The 19750-nt window shown below is 55.0% G+C and overlaps 7 protein-coding genes across 7 annotated transcripts; 5 read left to right on the top strand and 2 right to left on the bottom strand.

Annotated features, from left to right (window-relative positions):
* Positions 1 to 74: 74 nt before the first annotated feature.
* On the top strand, positions 75 to 2962 carry BKA78DRAFT_350194 (glycosyltransferase family 20-domain-containing protein; the record flags this gene model as incomplete). Its single annotated transcript, XM_066890946.1, has 3 exons — positions 75 to 97; positions 185 to 1538; positions 1592 to 2962. The coding sequence occupies 3 exons, from the start codon at positions 75 to 77 to the stop codon at positions 2960 to 2962; spliced, it is 2748 nt and encodes a 915-aa protein (XP_066748171.1).
* A 1033-nt stretch (positions 2963 to 3995) lies between these two features.
* BKA78DRAFT_341288 (uncharacterized protein) lies at positions 3996 to 7884 on the top strand (the record flags this gene model as incomplete). The annotated part of the gene is made up of 2 exons (XM_066890346.1): positions 3996 to 7668; positions 7723 to 7884. Coding segments are annotated over 2 exons (3834 nt in total), but the record flags the coding sequence as incomplete, so codon positions are not given.
* An 890-nt stretch (positions 7885 to 8774) lies between these two features.
* Positions 8775 to 10134, top strand: BKA78DRAFT_306748 (uncharacterized protein). Its single transcript, XM_066887806.1, has one exon. It carries the CDS (start codon positions 9244 to 9246, stop codon positions 9826 to 9828), a length of 585 nt encoding a protein of 194 aa, XP_066748169.1. The 5' UTR covers positions 8775 to 9243; the 3' UTR covers positions 9829 to 10134.
* A 3027-nt stretch (positions 10135 to 13161) lies between these two features.
* On the bottom strand, positions 13162 to 14607 carry BKA78DRAFT_83875 (uncharacterized protein). The gene is made up of 2 exons (XM_066893837.1): positions 14231 to 14607; positions 13162 to 14179 (listed from the first exon to the last, which is right to left on the bottom strand). Exons 1-2 carry the CDS (start codon positions 14456 to 14458, stop codon positions 13502 to 13504), a joined length of 906 nt encoding a protein of 301 aa, XP_066748168.1. The 5' UTR covers positions 14459 to 14607; the 3' UTR covers positions 13162 to 13501.
* A 318-nt stretch (positions 14608 to 14925) lies between these two features.
* On the top strand, positions 14926 to 15813 carry BKA78DRAFT_350191 (uncharacterized protein; the record flags this gene model as incomplete). The annotated part of the gene is made up of 2 exons (XM_066890945.1): positions 14926 to 15188; positions 15237 to 15813. The coding sequence occupies 2 exons, from the start codon at positions 14926 to 14928 to the stop codon at positions 15811 to 15813; spliced, it is 840 nt and encodes a 279-aa protein (XP_066748167.1).
* Positions 15814 to 15927: 114 nt separating this feature from the next.
* BKA78DRAFT_83871 (uncharacterized protein) lies at positions 15928 to 16911 on the bottom strand. Its single transcript, XM_066893836.1, has one exon. It carries the CDS (start codon positions 16764 to 16766, stop codon positions 16041 to 16043), a length of 726 nt encoding a protein of 241 aa, XP_066748166.1. The 5' UTR covers positions 16767 to 16911; the 3' UTR covers positions 15928 to 16040.
* Positions 16912 to 18544: 1633 nt separating this feature from the next.
* BKA78DRAFT_292853 (uncharacterized protein) lies at positions 18545 to 19621 on the top strand (the record flags this gene model as incomplete). The annotated part of the gene is made up of 1 exon (XM_066886115.1): positions 18545 to 19621. One exon carries the CDS (start codon positions 18545 to 18547, stop codon positions 19619 to 19621), a length of 1077 nt encoding a protein of 358 aa, XP_066748165.1.
* Between the last annotated feature and the right edge of the window lie 129 nt (positions 19622 to 19750).

Below are 19750 nucleotides of genomic sequence, written 5' to 3'. Positions count from 1 at the left end.
AGCCGTGATATCACCTGTCCAAACACACCGTAAACACCATCTGTGGTCCTTGTTGACCACCATCACTCCCCGTCATGCCGCACTTTGTTGTGTCTCTGTAAGTTCAAAGTCCAATTGTGTGCGCGCAAGGAGTGCTCGTGCTGCCGCGCGCGTCCATGTCAATGGCTAATTGAACGCTCCCCAGCTTCCTTCCTTACACTATCGACTTCCATGCGCAGTCGTCACCAGTCAGTAGGCGGCCGAGCCCACCTCCACGCGCCCCGTCTCTGTTAGATGCAAACAAAGACCACCATGAGCAGAAGGCCAGCTTGTTCTCTCAGCCCACCCCACCCCAGACACCCTCTGCCACTGCCCGCCATGAGGAATTCTTCACGCAACTCCAGCCTTCGGTTCAGACGCACTTTCCCAAGCCCCACGATCCAAAGTCACTAGTCCGTAGTGATGCACACGTTCCAGAATGGGGCACAGGCCTCGCCTTCTTCAACCAGCCTCCGCGCTCACGTCCCGCCAACTTGCCCCCGGATGATATTCTCAAGTACACAAAGGCATCTGATGGCCAAGAAACGCCTTTCCCCAAGCCGAGGTACTCGCGCAGGGAGCCAGGCAGGGGAAGTGTCTCGAGCAAGCCGAGTCGCAGTGGATCCAGACAGAGATGGGATGCTGAGTGGACTGTCGAGCCGGCCGTTCAGGGCAATGGTGGTCTAGCAAACGCTGTCCGTGCCGCCATCAATGCCGAAACTATCAACGACGTCTTCTGGGTTGGCACTGTCGGTTTCCCAACTGATGCACTGGATGAGAGCAAGAAGGAAGAGATTCAGGACAGGCTCGAGTCGGAGTACGATGCACTTCCTGTCTGGGTCAAGGACGGTGACTTTGATGGTCACTACGCCCACTACTGCAAGACCATTCTCTGGCCAGTTTTCCACTACCAGATTCCCGACCACCCGAAGAGCAAGGCGTACGAGGATCACTCTTGGATCTACTACGAGCACTTGAACCAGGCCTTTGCCGACAAGATCATCAAGTCGTACAAGCGTGGCGACGTGATCTGGATCCATGACTATCACCTGCTTCTTGTTCCAGGAATGGTCCGCAAGAAGCTCCCGGATGCTCAAATCGGCTTCTTCATGCACACGGCATTCCCATCTTCGGAAGTTTTCCGCTGTTTGGCCTCGCGCAAGCAGCTCCTTGAGGGCATGCTCGGTGCCAATCTCGTCGCCTTCCAGTCTCGAGAGTACGCACACCACTTCTTGCAGACCTGCAGCCGTATCTTGATCGTCGAAGCCACCAATGAAGGTATTCAGCTTGAGAACCGCTTCGTCAACGTGGCTTGGCTCCCTATTGGCATTGACCCCAAGGCTCTTCAAGAAGCTCGCGAGGAGCCAGTGGTCGCAGATTGGATCAAGGTCATGCTTGAGCGCTACAAGGGCAAACAGCTCATCGTTGCTCGCGACAAGCTGGATAGTGTGCGTGGCGTTAGGCAAAAGCTGCTCGCGTTTGAGCTCTTCCTCAACAAATACCCCGAGTACAAGGACAAGGTCAGTCTCATTTGTTTCGAATTTCACTTTTGTCTATACTGACAATTGTGCAGGTCGTGATGATTCAAGTGGCCACCTCCACGACGGATAACCCCGAGCTGGCATCGACAGTCTCGGACATTGTCACGCGTATCGATTCAACGCACTCGACTCTCGCCCACCAGCCGCTGGTTTTCCTTCGCCAGGATATTTCCTTCCCGCAGTACCTGGCTTTGCTGTCTGTTGCAGATGCACTCATGATTACAAGTCTCCGCGAGGGCATGAACCTCACGGCACATGAGTACATTGTCTGTCAGGACGGCATGGGCAGCGAGAAGAAGCACGGGCCCCTCATACTCAGCGAGTTTACCGGCAGTTCTTCGATCTTCAACGGTTTCGAGTTGGCAGTCAACCCTTGGGACTATCAGAAGTGCGCCGACGCGATCAAGGCTGCTTTGGTCATGGCGCCGGAGGAGAAAGAGCGCCGTTTCACGAAGCTTCGCAATGTGGTCACCCACCACACGGGTGACTACTGGATCAACACCCTGAACCAAACTTTGGCCAGGGTCCACTCAGAGCACTTCATGAGAGACACAATGTCGATTCCTCGCCTTTCCGTTTCGCAGGCCAGCGAAAAGTACAAGAACGCAGAGAGGCGTATCTTCATCCTCGACTATGAGGGCACTCTTGCCTCGTACGGATCTCCGACGAGCATCATCATGACCAGCCCCCAGCGCGTCCTTGACACCCTGAATGAGGTTCTCATGGACAAGAAGAACATTGTCTATGTCATGAGCGGTCGCACCCCAGAGGAGCTCGAGCGCCTCTTCTCCCGTGTCCCTGGTCTCGGAATTATTGCTGAGAATGGCTGCTTTGTTCGCGAGTGCGGTCGCGATGAATGGACCGCTTTCGCTGAGATGGACAAGGTTGAGGAGTGGAAAACGAGCGTGAAGGGTATCCTCCAATACTACCTCGAGCGTGTCGAGGGCAGTTGGCTGGAGGAGCGTCACTGCTCCATCATCTTCCACTACGACAGATCCGATGACCTTGAGGCAGCTACTTCCCAGGCTGGCGAATGCGCCACTCACATCAACGATGTCTGCGAGGCCCAGCACATCCACGCGGTGCCCATCGACAAGAGCATCCTGATCGAGCCTCTCGACTGGTCCAAGGGTAGTGCTGCCACCCATATTTTCAACAAGCTTCGCAAGAGGAATGTTGACAACAAGGGAGCTCCCCCAGCCGACTTCCTCTTCGTTGCTGGCGATGACCGCGAAGACGAAGTCATTTTCCGTTGGGCCAACAAGCTTGGCTCGACCGGCGTCATTCGGGACGTCATGACTGTCAGTGTCGGAACCAGGAACACAGAAGCTACTGCGACCCTGACCCAGGGAACGACTGGTCTCCTGTCAGTCCTTCAGAAGCTCGCCAAGATTTCCAGCTAGAAATCTGGCACCACCTCACATTCGGCTAAGATTGGCCTGTTCCTCTTTGTTTTACGACCAGCGAGTACCCGCTTCGCGTTTCTTTCCCAAGTCGAGATTCAACGCATAGAACTGTAGAGCTAGCTTCCCCAGCAACAGGGCCCACACGACACAGGGAGCATATCGACTGGCGCAGCAGGCATTCAGCCGCATTTGCACTTCGTTTCTCTTCGGGGCTAGCGTGCTGGCCACCGACTCTGTTCTGCAAGGTGATTGGACATGGTGTATTTTTTGCTTTTTCTCAACTCCCCCCTCCACTTTGCCTATCCATATCTAGGGATGGATCAGGTCACGGCAAGCGGGGATGGCGCATGGTGCGATGCCCAGATGGTCATGTAGATTATGAGTTCACGGCGAATGGACAGAGCAAAATGGCATGATTTTGGTGAAAACCTTGTTGACATCCTGGACACTGCTATCAAACATGAAGCAAGGACATTTGCCTGCAGGTGCCAGACGCGTAGGATGCAGGTCCTGGCTTATGTAAACTGAGTGCGGCTTTGCAAGCGGCCCGAGCGGAGGTCGTCGGGTGGCACCCGCGGGCCCGCGTGGTCCGTGAAAGCATGTTGGCGCGTACAACTTTCTAGGACAACAGTTGCAGCGCTGCCGTAACGACGGACAGCTCAAGTCGTCGCTCTCAACCTCTTCATTTTTCACTCTCCACCCCGGTCGCTGCTGTTCCACAAAGACCGCCATCCTGCTTGCTCGCCCGTCAAAGTTTTTCTCTCTCCATTGTTTCTCGTCGTCGCGTTTGCCAGCCGACTGCCCGTCAACTTGCAACCAGCGGCCCCAGTCTCGCTAGCCGTTGGAGCTCCCATCTCGTTTCGGAATCAAGCTACAACCTTGCAAAGCTTGCTCACCTCCGCTGTCCGATTCCTTTCTTTCACCTGCCTACCTTTCGTACCTGCTTACTGGCCTCATCCAACACGCGTCACCCACGCGACATTCTCTCCTCTCCGCCGGACCCTGACACAGCTGCTCGCCACGCGCTACCATGGAAGGCGCCAGCCGTCCCCGTGGCAGGCCTGCCGGCTCCAAAGACAAGAAGCCCCGCGCTTCAAGGTCGGCGCCCAAAGGCGGCGCCGATACTACAAGCTCCGGGCCAACACCATCATCTTCGAAGGTTCCCTCCAAGGCTCCTTCAGCAACTCCACCGTCGCTTCCCCGGGATTCCCTTCCACCGGCCGTGCTGGCTACTTTGGAGAAGCCCAGCGTATCAAATTTTGCGCGTACTCATGCCATCTTCACCAGCTCCGAAAAGGTGTCAAAAAAGAAGTTTCTGGGTGAGGTGAAGGAGTTTGCCCGCGCGAAGGGCATCAGCGAAGAGTTTGTCGAGTCGTGCGTTGGTGAAGCTAAAGACTTGCTCAAGAAGCGGAAAGAGGCGAAGGCGACGGAAGCATCTGAACCTGTTGTGAAGCAGGAAGAGCCGGAGGAGCCTGCACAAGTACAGACAGCAGAGACGCGCGAGAAGAAAAAGAAGAAGAAGAAGAAGGATGAACCGTCTGAATCTGCTGCAACCCAAGAGACAGTCGTCAAGCAGGAGGAACCCGAGGAGCCTGCAACCGAGCCTAAGAAATCGAAGCGGAAGAAGGACAAGACTTCCGACAATGTCTCAACTCAACCAGAACCAGCTACTCAAGCAGACGACGACAAGACGTCCAAAAAGCGCAAGAAGAAGGACAAGGCGCGCGAGAGCGCGGTTGATCCTCCACCAGCCGAAACCCCGACCGCCAGCAAATCCGAGGAGCCCCCCACCGAGCCCAAGAAGTCCAAGGAGAAGAAATCAAAGACTCCAAAGCATGCCTGTACTGCGCCCGAACAGCGTCCGACTGAAACTCCCATCCCTCTACCGACCATGACCAGGACGGAACCTGCAAAGGATCCTGGAGATGGCGCACCCAAGTCCAAGTCAAGCAAGAAGAGAAAACGCGATGCATCTGACGATGGGGCCTCGAAGCCTGAATCCGGGGAAGCTGAAATACCCGATGCGCCTGCCAGCTCGAAGAAGAAAAAGCACAGCAAGAGCGCTCATGAACCAGAACCCAAACCCTCAGAAGGCCAGCAAGCAAAGAAAGAGAAGCACAAGTCACAGCCTGCTGCTCGATCTCCTTCGCCTCCTCCGCGTAAGAAGACCAAGCGCGAGCATAAAGATGGCGAGACTACTCATCTCGCGTCGACGGCTCAAGATTCCAGCCACAAAAGCCATGAACACGCTGACAAGGGCAAGGGGAAAAAGGATCAAAAGGCGAAGTCTGAAAAGACGCATCACGCTTCTGCGGACCCCCAGCCTGGTTCGTCCAAGACTACCGCGCCGGAAAGGGAAGCGGGGCAGGAGAGAGAGGAGCAGCCTACCGCTCATGCTCAAAGCGATGCGCTCACGCCACGGGAGTCCAAGAAGAAGCGGAAGAAGGAGAAGAAAGAAAAACGGCAGTCTGAAGCTCTTCAAACTCAACCTCCCCAGCGGAACGATGAATCGGAGCTCGAATCGCGGTCAAGACAGCCGGAAGCAGAGCCTGAAGCAGAGCCAGAAGCAGATCCTGAAGCAGAGCCGGAAGTGCAAAGTGCGAAGAAGAAGAAGAAGTCGAAGAAGAGAAAGTCCGTTGCTGCACCAGAGGCATCCGCCGGACTTCCCATTGGGGTCCAAGTTCCGCCTGCAAAGCCCTCCTCCAAGCCTATCCAGCAAACAGCCGACACCGGATCCGCCAAACCGTCTCTTTCCAAGCGCAAGCGCTCGCCTTCTCCTCCCTCATCTCCTCCTCATAAAGAGACACCGCAGGACGATGCACGGAGGCTGTCGCTAGCATCCTCTTCTTCTGTCTTTTCTTTGCCAACCTTGACTCGGTTCGCCAAAGATACTCTCGTGCTCCCGGAACCGCCGCAGGGCATGGAAGCTCGTGCGAGGAAACGCTGGAGGAGAAAAATGCGCAGGTCTCTACTGCAGGCGTCGGACGAGTCTCAGGAGGAGACTTCTTCCAACGTCGCCAACTCTGGCCCCCAGAAGCCCGACGCTGGAGCGGACATGGTGGCCACGCCCGATGGCGAGAGCAGAAGCAGCAAGCCGGCCAAGAAAAAGGCGAAGGTGGAGCAGAAAGCCAACGAGCCGTCGTCCGAGAATGCCACAGTGTCCGAGGTGCCTATTGTGTCTGACAAGGGGCGAGACTCAACCCCAGAGCAAGCTGCTGCTCCAGAACCGGCCGTCAAGAGGCCTCCCGTCACAGCGACTGGGAGTTTCGCTCACGACACGCCTGTACCACCAATCTCGTCGCCAGAGAGGCCTACTTCGGCGAATCAGGCTCCTGCTGTCCCTGATGCTCCAGATTCCCCTCCCAAACCTGACTTGGACGGCTGGGATGCTCTTCCCGCTCAGTATGTCTCCGAATCAGAACCAGAACCCGATGCGCACGATGCAACGGACTTGGAGCCAGACACGCCCGCGCAACCTCTGCAACCTCCCCATCAGGCAGGAGATGAGGATGCAGACTCAGAGTCCACTGAATCTGAATCTGACACCGAATCAGAGAGTGAATCCGAGTCTGAAGCAGAGGCTCCTCCGCCGAAAAAGCTGCCAATGCCTACTCTTAAGACTGCGTCACAAGTTGCCACTCCATCGCAGCGTTCCTTCGCCGACACTTTCGGACAGCCCGCCAACTCCCGCCCCCATCCTCTGCTGTCAATGTCCCAACTCAAAGCATCTACGCCCACACTCTCACAATCACGCAGTGGAGTGCCATTGAAGCCAAAGACCCCACCAAAGGCCAATGGGAACGTCGACATTCTTGGAATCGCACATGGGAGCGATGAAAGTGATGACGAGAGTTCTGGGAGCTCGAGCAATAGTGACGATGGCGATGATGAGAGGCCAAAGCAAGCCAAGGCCAGTGACAGCAAGCCGGCGACCGCGCACGGGTCCAGCTCTCAGCCGAGCAAACTTTTGGCAGAGTCTATGTCAAACATTCCTAGAGAGCCTGTGCAAACTGGCCGCGAATCGAGTGCGGCTCCGGGCTCGTCGGTCTCGCAAGCAGGTCCAAAGACGGATACTGCCAACGTCACCGGTGCAGATGAGAATGAGACTGCTTCGGAATCAAGTGACGATGGCAGCGGAGACGAGGAGGCGGCCAAAGCAGATAGGAAGAAATTGGCGTCTCCACCGACTCAAACTCAAACCTCGCAAGTTGATGGGGCCGTGGAAAAGTCTCCTGAACAGCGCCTGCCAAATTCCGATGGTGGAGAAGACGTGTCCAGGAAGGGCGATGCTCACGAGAGTGATGAAGAAGACGACTCCACAGCAAGCGAAAGTGACGATGAGTCGGACAGCGATCCGGCAAAGGACCATGAAGCTGTGTCATCTCCGGCTCACAGTCCCCAGCAAGATAAATCTGAGCCGCCTCGAAGTTCTCCTCAAGCGTTCAAAAGCCCCGCCAAGATGCCTTTGAGGCCACTTCCCAAGACAGATCAGTCGCCTTCGGCCAACAACACTGACACGAGGAAGTCATCCGAGCCAGCGGGAAAAGAAGATCGAGGCCTTGGGCAGACAAACACTAGCGGCTCTGCTGACACGACCGTCAACCATCCCACGGAGGAAGCCTCGGCTGAGGTCGCTGGCGAAGATGCGGAGAGCCCGGACACGCGAGATGCTGCGCGGTCTGAGAGGGCCCCGTCTACTCCAGGTAAGAGAAGTCCAATACCGCATCGAGAGCAAGTCATCTTACAAACAAGTCAAGCTTCGAAATCGCACTCGGCCAACGACATCATCAACGGCGTCGCTCTGACCGGATCGAGGGCTGCTAGCCCTATCGCTGATGATGAGCCTCAAACTGAAGGACCATCGACGTCGGATCCAGAGGCGCAAGAACCCCCAGCCAATCATAGCCCGGCGATTGACGACATCCATGCCGAGAGCTTGTCGGGCGCTGGCAGGGAAAGCTTGTTGCTTCCCGAGAACTCAAATCAAGAGCACGATGTCTCTAGCGATGGCGAGGCCGACGAGCCGCTCTTCGACCCTTCATCAAGACCACTTTCCTCCCCTCCAAAGCGGGCTCGTTCGCCCCCCGCCGCCGACGCCATCGAGGACGAAGGTCTCGACATGGGCCAGAATGAGAGTCTTCTCGAACGGGGTGGCGGGCACATCAAGGAAGAGGATGTGTCCAGCACGCGCGCGTCTCCTGCTGCGAGGGAGGTGACAACCACACATCTGGACGCTCCCCCAAGTCAATCACGTCTGAGTGGTCAGGGTCGGAAAACTCTGCCTAAACCATCGCGCGACCAACCGCAAGAACGAAGAAGCCTGCGTGTCCGATCGAGCAATCGTCTAGAGCCCGGTGTTGCTCCTGTCACTGTCAAGAGAGAAGATGCTGCAAAGCTGGAAGATGAGGTGCAGGCCTCTTCTTCTACTGTAAAAGAGCTCACTATCATCGACCTGGACGAAATTCCATCCCAACTACGTCTTCCAAATGGACGATTTGCTTCTTCGAGCGCCAAAAAGGCCAAGCCGACACCAAACCGAGTTCGAGCTCAAGCGCAAGATCGCCGTGCAAGTGGACAATTCAGCAAGTCAAACGGTCAAACGCCTCCCTCAAAGCAAAAACGGGATCGGACGCTGGAGCCCCGATTCTCGAGAAGGAAGCTTCTCCGGGAACTCAGTGTCGATCCTGACACTGTCAACGACGAAAATGCTGCAGAGCAGCAAGACGAGGGCTCCCCAAGATTGACCCGTCGAAACTCGAAGCCGTCTCTGGGAACGCAAGACCAAGCCGAAGCCCCTCAAACTTTGACCCGAAGTGCGCGTCTTCGTGGGAAGACCCGAGTCTTATACTACGAAGACATCATTTCGGTCGAGTCGGACAAGGATGAATCAGATGAGTCGGTCACAGAGACAGCGGCGCGCAAGCAGTCATCCGCACGTAAGAAGACGAGTCAAAGTTCCCCACGCAACCCATCCGGACCAAGTCCTCCTGCCCAGAGTCCTTCTCCTAGACCCAACAAAGTTGCTCAGTCCTCCACACCGCCGATAAGGAGCACATTTTTCGGCGTCGTTATTCCCTCATCGCAGTCGCAGGGAGGCGTCTCGAATCCCTCGCGTGATTCTCGTGATGGGAAGTCTGCAAAAAAGCAGCACGAGGACGTGGTGGCCAGCACTGCTGACGCTTATCAGACAAACGACGTCGATCCTCGAGAGCCGGGAACACCGCCGTCGCCTCTAGGTGGTGCGCAAGAAGACGAAGCCTCTGCTGTTGACGACGAGAATGCGGATGAAGAGACGTGGCAGGAGGTTGACAGCGCAGGAGGCCTGTCTGTCCATCTCGAAGACAAGGACGACGGCAGTGTTGTTCTGGGCCATGAGTCCCCACCAAGGGCAGTTCTTACGGCCTCGTTCTCAGGCACCCAAGATGCTGCCGAAGAAGATTCTGGTTCTGACAAAGAGGAGGAAGCTGGTGAGGTTGAACCCGATGCCACCCGCGAAGAGTCGCCTGTGTCCGAAATGGCGGACTCCCCTTCGAATAACGTCACAGACTTTGACGGTGGTGAATCTCGCGCCATCCAAGAAACTCCTGCACCTGAAGAGCAGCGCCCAGTCTCGGAGACCCACGACCACGCCCCCAGAGCCAGCAGAAATGCTGCCAGACAGAAGTCGCCTTCGCCTGATGAGCGAGACTCCGATGTCGAAGGGGGAAAGCCTGAGTCTCCAGTCAAGAATCCAGTTGAAACCCAGGATCAAGCCCAGAAGCCCGTGGACGAGGAAGCGATTAGCGACATTGAGGACCAGGTGTCGGAAGCGGCGAGCCGAGGGTCGGCCTACTCGTTTGACGAAGATCCGAAAGGATTTCTGAACGAGGATGGCACAATATCTGGTCAAGCCACGCCGCGCCGTCGAACCGGCTTGCAATCCAATCACTTTACACCGAACGGCTCTCGTCCGGCTCTCTCATGCCTGCCGTTTCCACCAACCACTGCTGAGAAGTTCGGGTTGATTCAAGAGGAGCTAGCCGACGAGCCTCTAAATCTTCTTATTGCTTGCATGCTGCTCAATAAGACGAAGGGTATTGGCGCCATCCCAAAATTCTGGGAGCTCATGGAAAGATACCCGACCGTAGATGAGCTCGTCGCGGCGAACTTCGTGGATCTGGTTGAGATGCTTAGGCCGCTCGGTCTTCAAAACCGGAAGTCTGAGAGTCTCATACTTCTGTGCAAGAACTGGACCGGCAATCCGCCCAAGAAGGGTACGCGATACCGCATGATGGACTACCCCTTCAAGGGAGCCCACAAAGATATTCCCACGGGGATAACGCTTGCCGACGATGACCCCCGCGTTTCTGCATTTGAAGTCTGCCATCTGCCATATGTAGGAGACTACTCGCTTGATAGTTGGCGCATCTTCTGCCGCGACAAGCTTCGTGGGTTGGCGGATGGATACAACGGCGAGGGCGCAGAGCCAGGCTTCGAGCCAGAATGGAAGCGGGTGGTTCCCAAAGATAAAGAGCTCAGGGCGTTTCTGAGGTGGATGTGGTTACGCGAGGGCTGGCTTTGGGATCCAGAAACTGGCAACAAGAAGAGGGCGAGCGAGGACAAGGCGACGGCGAGTGAGCTGGAGAGAATGAGGTGGGACCAAGAAGCCGGAGAGGAGGTGCGGGTTTCAGAGAGCGATGAGGACGATGCAGAAGAAGCGGACGGTGTTGCAGGTGGTGACTTGCAAGGCTCACCAGCAAAGTCATTCTCGTCTGACGGTCCTTCGTCACAGCTTGTGCGCGAGCAGCGGAATCGGACTTCACAGTCGCAGTCGCAACAGTCGTTGGCACGGCCCCGTCAGCAACAAGAGCGGCACCTGTCTCTCTCCCAGCCTCAACCCTCAATCGCCGCCCACACACAGCGCGCGTCCAAGACGAATGCAGCCATCTCTTCCGCTGCGCCCGCAACTCTTCCTACTCGCCTCCGTTCTTTTGCAAGGACCACCACAACGACCACGACCAGCACCTCATCATCGCCTGTCTCAGCCTACCGTCCCAGGCCAATGCCGCTCGACCTCCTTGGTGACGACGAGGATTCAGACTTGAACCTCGCGGGATTCTTCCGCACTCCTCGCGCCTATCGCCCCCGGAGCAGCAGCGCAAAGTGGGCCAAACGCGGTCTCGTCGAGGAAACGCCACCAGGATCACCGCGCGATGCAAAGCAACCGACGCAACACGACAACGAAACCGACAGAGTCGAGGGCAGGGAACAAGAATCGGACATGGAAAACTCCAGCTTCATCGGGGACGAAGGGCAAGATGTGAGAAAGGGACACGACGGACACAGAGAGGCAAGTATTGAGCTCTAGGCGGTTGCATTTGTATGTTTTTTCAGCGGAGATACCTATTTCTTTTGCTCCCATTCCTTTTGCTTTCGACAGAGTAGCCCAACATCAAAGTTTCTTTTCTGATTCGCGAGTCTTCGTAGGGAGGGGATGATGATGAACATGATGATGACAAGGCAACTGCTTCCGGCGCAGTCGCCGATGCTGGCCACCGTGCCCCGTCAAGCGCTCCTCAGCAGGAGGGCAAGGAGGAGTCGGGACCGGAGCCACAGTTGTCTGTCGATGAGCAGGCGGAGGGAGGCACGGCCAGCCAGGAGAGCAACAAGTCCTGCTGCGTCATGTGAGGTGGAGGGTCAACAGACCAACTTTGGACATCAACACGTCGCCCTCTGGATGAAAAGTTGGTATGGTGGACGAAGGTCGAAAAGGTTGGGATAGACAAAAGCCAGGCGTCAACGGTTCAACTGCTTTGGGTGGGAAGGAGTTGGGGCGGACTACTGACATGCACTGGGAAGGCACAAAAGTTGGGCTGGCCATGGTGTTTACTCAATTCATTTCATTCGCGAGTTCAGAGTCTGATCCCAACAAATCTGTGGATGTGCTGCGGAGGAGACAAGTGCGAGACCTGTTTCCTCTTTTGGCGGCATCAATGTCCGTGCTCCCTCAGGTCTCCTCTGCCTGAGGTGCCTGGTCCGTGGCCCTCATGCTTTGGCTTCAATTTCTGTTGCATGCTCATCTGCGATGACATGAATCAGGTTATATTTCAATTTACCCTCTATTTTCTTCACGTACGACCACAGCAGGTAGAGAACTCGGAACCCCGTCCGCTCTTCCATAGATAAGCTACCTTGCGGCCGATTAGTAGTTGCGTGGGTGACCAGCAGCGAATCCCGGCTGTCGTACGTTTTGCAATTTTTTGGTGTTGAGGTGGAGGGTTTTCGTGGTGGCTCGTGGGTGGAAGCTGCGGAGACGAATGGGTTTGACGCGCACAATCGTGAGATCTCAGACTCTCAGACTCTGATGATTCTCTTTTGCCTGTCGTTTTGAACTTGGCACAAAGACGTATCCGTTTGGAAAGACGTGCGATGTTGATTGAAGGTGTTCAGGACTCGAAGTTCTACTTAACATCTCGAGCCGGTTGTCACAGAAAGCGCAAGGAAACATCGGACGACACCGCTTGCACGCGACAAATCTCAACTGACCCATCTCAGGCAGCCACCAAGAGCACCCTCCCCACCAAGCAAAAGTCCCATCGTGAGGTGGACCAGCTGATGCGAAGCGACGTCGCGAACAGAGCGTGATGATTTGCGGCGGTGCATTTCCCAGGCGACCAACGACTTTCTCGCTGGGGTATCCAGGCTGTCATGGTTCTCCGCGTGCGCTTGGGAGGATGCCTGGTCTAAGATGAAAAGGCTAATTTTGGCTCGCTGGGACGAGGTTTTCCAGTGACCATGACTTTGACGACGTCATTATGATTGAGCTGTGTCAGTAGGACGATTGGGGGGATGGGCGGGGAGATGGTGTTGAGGAGATTGCCTGATGCAGATGGCGAGGCTGCATGCATTCGTCGACGGTGTTTGCACGAGGCGGGCGTGCAAGATGCAAACGCCTCTGCCTGCGGCATGGTCTATCGATTCCTTCGCAGCCGTTGATGCAGCCGTCTAGAAAGTCGTTGAAAAAGATACACTGTGGCGCGGGCCGTACGTAGCCAAGAAGGACCAACAGCGCTTTCCCTGTTGTTGCTCACCACACTACCCCTGTCGCAGCTGCAGGCAGCGCGCGCCATGGACTTTCAAAAACGCATGCCGTCGATAGTTGGGATTGTCAGCTACTGTGATGTGACATTTCGATTTGCTTTTTTTCTTTCGCCGCTGCGGCCCAAGGTCAATAACAGCGGGCTGATGGATCAGACAGTGGCGAAAGATCGACAATGCCATTGGCATATCCAATGGCAAATGTATCAGGTCCGCGGTATTGAATATGTAGGTCTCAATCATGCACCATTTGATAGCCTCCAGCCTTATGGCGAATGCCGCAGCCCACACTTTCACGAGCGCCCGGGTGGTCGAATGTTGGCCACCTTCAACTTTTGAGAGATAGCCCCCTATCAGCATCCCATCGAAATGCCAAAGGGTGCGTCAAAGTCGTCGTCGCAGTCGTGTGAAGGAGATGTCATTGCCGTGGCCTACTTGCTCGTCGGAAAAAAACCCTGTTTACAAATCTTGCGAATCATCGCTGACTGTGCTTGTTCCCCCGGCGCGAGACTCACTCAACACCTGCGTCGCCAACACCTGGCCCGACTCGCTGACGAAAATGGCGCTAATGGCTACGAGGCCGGGGAAAGGCGAATAGACGTACTCGAGCTCGTTGACGACCTGGCCGTCGCGGGTCGTCGTGAGATTCACGCCGTTGTAGTGCATGTCCCGATCATAGTTGCCGACGACCTTGTGGCCTGTGGGGTTGCCGTTGTTGTCGAGAGATTGGTCGACGATGCTGCCGTCTTGCGCCAGGATGCGGTTCGTGTGCTTGTTGCCGCTGTAGTCGTTGACGCTGTACAAAATGTTGTGTACCAGGTTGTACGAAGACTCCAGGCCGCGCGCAGTCAGGTTGTTGGAGCTAGTAGAGGACGAGGAAGAAGAGTCGGAGGAGCCAGTCAAGCCGCCAACCGTGTGGTTCACCAAGTCCCCCAGGTCTTCGCCCAACGTTGCGATGATGGGATTCAAGTCGATGGAGTCGAGGATGGATTCGACCATGTTGACAATCCGCTCGAGACGCGCTTCGAGCATGACTCTGGCTCTGACATCTTGTATAGTCAAGAAGACGCGGTCAATAGATGCAGTGACGCCGGCGTTGAGCGAGAGCAGATTCAGCACTTCCGCGTCCAGATTGATCTGTGGATCAAGGTTAGATTTTGCATCAATTCTATGAGAAAGCTCTCGCACCTTTGCCGTTATATTATCGACCTCGATGTCAATTTCTCGGACCGACACAGAGGCATTCAAGAAGACATCAGGCGGAGGAACCGTCGCCGAGATGTTGGTGTTTGTGTTTGCAGTCTCGTACAGCACATCGTCTGTGCTGCCTCTTTCTTCAAGACGGTAGCCGATGTACCCATCTTGAGCGCATGCCAGCAAGGCGAAAAGGGGGGAAAGCAAAAGAGAGGACTTCATACTGCTGGCTCAGAACACAACGCGGCGCGAGAGCTGACCGACAACAAACGCGACGGCGACGAGGGGCCAACGCTGGTTAGATACGACGTCTCATGGCTGGAGGCCGGGGATCATGACCGATGTCGAGCACCGTGACCAAGTTTTCTGTATAGCCAAGGGGGCCTTATTGAATCCATGCAGACGGTAGACGGGTTAATGGCCGCGGGTGGAGAGTGTTGACAACGGTCGAATTAAACGCATGATTGACCGGGAGACGTTCAAGTTGGGCACTGCGCGCCGGGGCGAGCCGGGGTGCCCGACAGCATCGGGGCCGGGCTCTCCTTGACGGCAGCCGTGCAGTTGGACAAAATCCAGTTTGGCTTCGCCGGCCTCGATGCCGGACAAGGGGCTCGACGTTTTCTCGCAATATTGTTATATGGGTCGACAATGCGGTCGCCCTCGGTCGTGATGGCTCACGCCTCGCCGCCATGTTGTCGAGTCTTGTCGCGGTCCTCTTGTGCTTCCTCGCTGCTTTCGCGTCTTCCCAAACGCCAACCGGCACTGTAACCACTCCGCCGTCGGTTTCGGCTTCGGTTACCTCGTCCTTCCCGACCGGCACGCCGTCCACAAATACCACGACTTCGGCTAGGCCCTCGAGAACTCCTGCATCCAACAGCACCGTCCCGGATATCGTCCTAAACGTCCCAGAGCTGCATGTCGGCAAAATTGAATTGGATGTTGACAATCTCAGGTTTGTAGTGAAGCTATTTTCAATTGGACGTCGAATAACCCTAAACAGGGCGGATATCAACCTGAATGCAAATGTTGCCAAAATTGTCTCCATCAATGCAGGAGTCGCCGTCAGCGTTGACAAGGTGAACATCACAATCGCTGATGTTGACGCCGAACTGGAGCTGGTAGTCCGCCTCGGACATCTTGTCGACATTGTAAACAGAGTCTTTGATTCGCTCGACCTGAATCCTCTCCTCATCAACACGCTGAACAACGTCACCTCTATCCTGGATGATGTCGTTGGCGAGGTAGAGGGTCTGCTGGGATCCATCACCCGCGGCGACAGCAAACTTTCGTTCCTCATCGACAACCTTGGAAATATTGTCCAAGAAGTTGCTGGTGCCGCTGGCTCAACAACTAGCACCATCGTCGGAAACTATCTCCAGAACATGACCTATACTGGCGAGCAAAAGACGCTTCAGGGTGGTGCGATACTAAAGACATATTCGTATTCACCTCTCAACGCGTTGGTCGATATCGTTTTCAACACAGCGGGTCAAATTGTACGAGCCGTCGTGCAAAAGAAGGGGCAGGGCGGTACTTCGACTTCGACTCCTACCAGCACACCCACAGCGAGGAGGTAGAATTAATGGGAGTATTGGAGATTAGGGAGGCTATGTTTGGTCTCCTGAAAGAGCCAGGATTCTTTGCACCACAGCAAACAACCGCAAGAAATAAAAAGATTGTCTTGGGAAACAATGTCAGCTTTTCAACCCCTGTCTATCCCCACCCTCTACTGTTGCGTTTATGTTCACTCTACGCACTCACATGTGTGCCCAATCTCCACCGCTTGATCACTTCTTATTCTCCTTCACCAGGCCTTCCCAGGCTCCTTTTCAGTGGCACGGTACACCATTGCCAACTGGAGGCCGTTCATCTCTGCGACAAGTCCCCAATGCATTCCCTCTTCAGCACGCGGTGGATTCTTCTTGTCGAAATAATCCGGAAGCTTCACGGTAGTAGTGTCAAGATCCTGGACCAGGCGGACCTGTCCAGCACCAAGAAACCCCCAGTAGTACCCGGGAGGTGGAGGTATGGAAGCAAGATGGTCCGGAAGCAGCGTGTTGAAGGGACGGTTGAACGAGGCCGGAACGAACTCGGAGTCTTCCATGGCCTTTCGTACGACGGGATCAAAGGCTGCGGAATCGAGTCGAACTTTTTGAATAGGCTTTTGAGGGAGCGGATTGGGTTGGGCGTTTTGCATCGGCTGTTGGGTGAACGGATTAGATTGAAAATTTTGCGTGGTTGGTCGAGCAGCCGCGGAATCCATGGCCTGTTGTGCCATCGGGTCGAGCATGACGCGTGGAAAAGCCTGCTGCTGCGAGTTGGCAGTTGATGGAGGATTCATTGTGTCCTGCGGCGAAACGTATTGGGATCCCCCAATGGCCTGCTGCAAGTTTGCAAAAATTTGGGCGTCATCCATGGACGTCTGCGAGATCGGGGCGAATTGAGAGCTTCCAAGAGGCGGCTGCGGGGCAGGAGGCGGCTGCATGGCTGTAGTGGACTGCGCGTTCGTGAGAGATTGCTGAAAATACATGAGTCTGGAGTAAGGACTGCGGGGGTATCAGAAACATACGCTCGGCTGGTTGGATCCAAAACCGGCCCCCTGCTGTGAAGCTGGGACAAACTGCACGTGTTGAGGAGGGGGATGCGTGGTGTAAAAGAACGGAGCATTAGGATTCTGCGAATGGACGTGTTGCGGCGGTAGTTGTGATAACGGAGAGAGGGGCGGAAAAAATAATCCAGGAGATAATTGGACATTCGAAGGAGGTGGCTGCGAGGTCGAATTGGACTGAAAGATACACGCGTGAGTGGAGAGTTTCGAATATGCAAGAAATTACCGGCATACACTTGGTTGGCTGTGGCTGGATTCAGGTCCCTGCTGCGAGCTGGCGCCAGATTGGGCGTTTGCAGGAGAATCCTGAAGACTTGAGTGAGCGTAAGAGGCCAAATGCGAAAGAGAAAACGACATACGCTTGGCTGGTCAACACGAGGCGGAGGGGGCTGCAGCGGAGGCAGAGGGTTTGAGGGGATTTTGGGGGGCTGCTGAGAATGTGAGTTAGCCTCGAATGCCGACTTTGTTCATGAAGTAGACATACGTGTGTCTGGTTGGCTACTTCAGACCTCGATGGACCTGGTAGCGACAATCTCTGCTTCGGCGGGCCACCAGAACTAGCTGGGCTGTCATGGGGGTTGTTTTCTTATCCAGAGTATCAGCACATGTCCCGGAGGATGATGGACAGCATATACCCATTGTTTCGGGGTAACAGAAGGAGATGGAGCTGATGCTGAATTGGATCTTGAAACCGTCGACTAACAGAAGTGAAAACGAAGTATGATGGCACTGTGCTCATGGTCAGCGAATCCAGCCACACGATGAAAGCAATACAGGAAGACCAGTTGTCAATAGAGACTCACATTGTAATGCCGCGGTGATGAGACAGTGGATACAAAGAGAAGAGAGAAAAGTGAGCAAGGCCATCTTTCACCTGCCGCTAATCTGAGGGCGAGGAAGACGAGGAAGGCACCAACCCGCAGCCTCATTCGTTGAGGTATGATTTGCAGCTACCTTCAACGCGCCCGTTGACTTCTCCATCGCTGTTCCTGGCTCTATAACCCACTGCGCACTTTCCCTCCGCTGCAAACTTGAGTTGACGCTTTCTAAGTAAGACAGACTGCCTGCAAAGCTGCCCTCACTCCGCCACGTGCGCAACACTGCACAGAGAAGCGCACCTACGAGCAAACCAGCTTGAAAGCTTTCTCTTGCCATCTGGGTAATATCGGTCAATCGACGAGGAGAAGAAGAAAGAGGCAGCAGGAAGTTCTTCTGTGTGTGGGAGTCACAGAGAGCAGTCGTAGTTGTGCGTGCCATGACTTTTGCTACCAGGACTTGATATTTACGGCTGCAAAACGTCCGATGGTCCTAGAGCAGCACTCTTTGACAGCGTCATTCCATCGCATAGAGACCAACTTTTCCTTTTTTTTTTTTTTTTTTTTGGACTGATCGTGATAGACATAGAGCACAGGGAGACTCCAAGTTCAAGTTCGGGCCAGCGCTTTACCCCTGACTTACCCCTGAAAGTAAAAAATTATGTGTACAATCCCAACGATCCGGCATGGATGCAGTTGAGTCTCGCATTCGTTCGAAGCGGTATAGAGCTAAAGACCATCACCTCAAACCCTTGGATCGACGCTTTCTCAAAATGACGAAGCCGTTCCCATAATTCGGCACGAGCCAATGGCTCCACTTCCGCGAAAACTTGTCAAATACACAGCACGCCCATATCCCGCCTCCATCATGCATTCAAACTCACCATGAGTAAAGGCACCATTCTCATCACTGGAGCGACCGGCTTTGTCGGTTTTGCCGTTCTCCTCAAAGCCCTCGAGAGCGGCCACGACGCCCGCGTGATCGTCTCTAGCGAACCCAAGGCCCAAAAATTGCGTTCATCCGCGGCTCTCCTTTCTCTCAACAAGTCATCCCAGTACTCTTTCCATGTCGTTCCAGACCTCCAAGCTCCTGGTGCTCTTGACGCCACGGCTAAGGGTGCAGACTACATCATCCACGTTGCGTCGCCGCTCCCCTTCCAGCCAGTTGAATCGAAGCATCTGTACGATGCTGTCGTCAAGCCAGCCATCGATTGTACTCTCAACGTGCTGGTTGCCGCAAAAAACAGCGGCTCTGTCAAGCGCGTCGTTTGCGCTTCTTCTGCTGCCGCGTTCGTCTCGCCCGGGGAACTGTTTGGACCAGATCCAGAAACGACGTTGAGCAAAACTGAAGCCGATCTCAACGAGGACGTATATTCTGAGGAGGGAAACCCAATCCCCAACATCTTGACGGCATATATGGGCAGCAAGACCGCAGCTCTGCAACGGAGCACGCGTTGGATGAAGGAAAACGGCGGCCCAGAGCGCCTTGGTTTCGACCTCGTGTCGCTGGCGCCGACTTATGTTTTCGGGCGCCATGGGTTGGCGACAAGCGTAGATGAGTTGCTGAGCAAGAGCAATTCATTGATTCTTGGAATGGTCGTGCCCAAGGAGCGCATGGGCGCAGCGTCAACATTTTCAGAAGCGGAATTCGCGTCTGGTGTGCATGTCGACGACGTTGCTGATTGCCATATCATGGCACTTGATCAGAAAAAAATTCCCGGTGGCGAAACGTTCTTGCTGAGTACGGATCCGGTGTGGAACGACATTCCAATGTGGACGAGGAAACTATTTCCGAGGGAGGTGGAAGAAGGACTGCTCACGTGTCATGGGCAATGCGAAACGAGGAAGGTCAGATTCGACTCGGAGAAGGCAAAGAAGGCCTTTGGGATCCAGTTCAAAGGCATGGAATCGGTCGTTCGAGATGTCGTCGGCCAATACTTGGAGTTGGTCAAGACCCCCTAGCTCTTGTCAGCTTCAATCGGGAGGACAAACCGATGAATGCAGCTCTATGGAGCTTGTAAAGAATCATAAAGTGCCCAATTGATTAGTTATGGTGTGTGGAAGATACTTCAAAGGTTCAAATGTCCGAAA

Source organism: Phyllosticta capitalensis (genome assembly GCF_038381095.1).
Source record: "Phyllosticta capitalensis strain CBS 128856 chromosome Unknown BKA78scaffold_2, whole genome shotgun sequence".
In the NCBI taxonomy this organism is placed as follows: domain Eukaryota; kingdom Fungi; phylum Ascomycota; class Dothideomycetes; order Botryosphaeriales; family Phyllostictaceae; genus Phyllosticta; species Phyllosticta capitalensis.
The sequence above is the reverse complement of the archived record's forward strand: the minus strand, read 5'-3'. Positions and strand labels throughout refer to the sequence as shown.

Coding starts and splice junctions, on each gene's coding strand:
- BKA78DRAFT_83875 (XM_066893837.1), bottom strand. CDS start 14,458: ATGAAGTCCTCTCTTTTGCTTTCCCCCCTTTTCGCCTTGCTGGCATGC. Junction 14,180..14,230: donor TCGATAATATAACGGCAAAG/GTGCGAGAGCTT, acceptor CTTGATCCACAG/ATCAATCTGGACGCGGAAGT.
- BKA78DRAFT_83871 (XM_066893836.1), bottom strand. CDS start 16,766: ATGTATTTTCAGCAATCTCTCACGAACGCGCAGTCCACTACAGCCATG.
- BKA78DRAFT_306748 (XM_066887806.1), top strand. CDS start 9,244: ATGCGGATGAAGAGACGTGGCAGGAGGTTGACAGCGCAGGAGGCCTGT.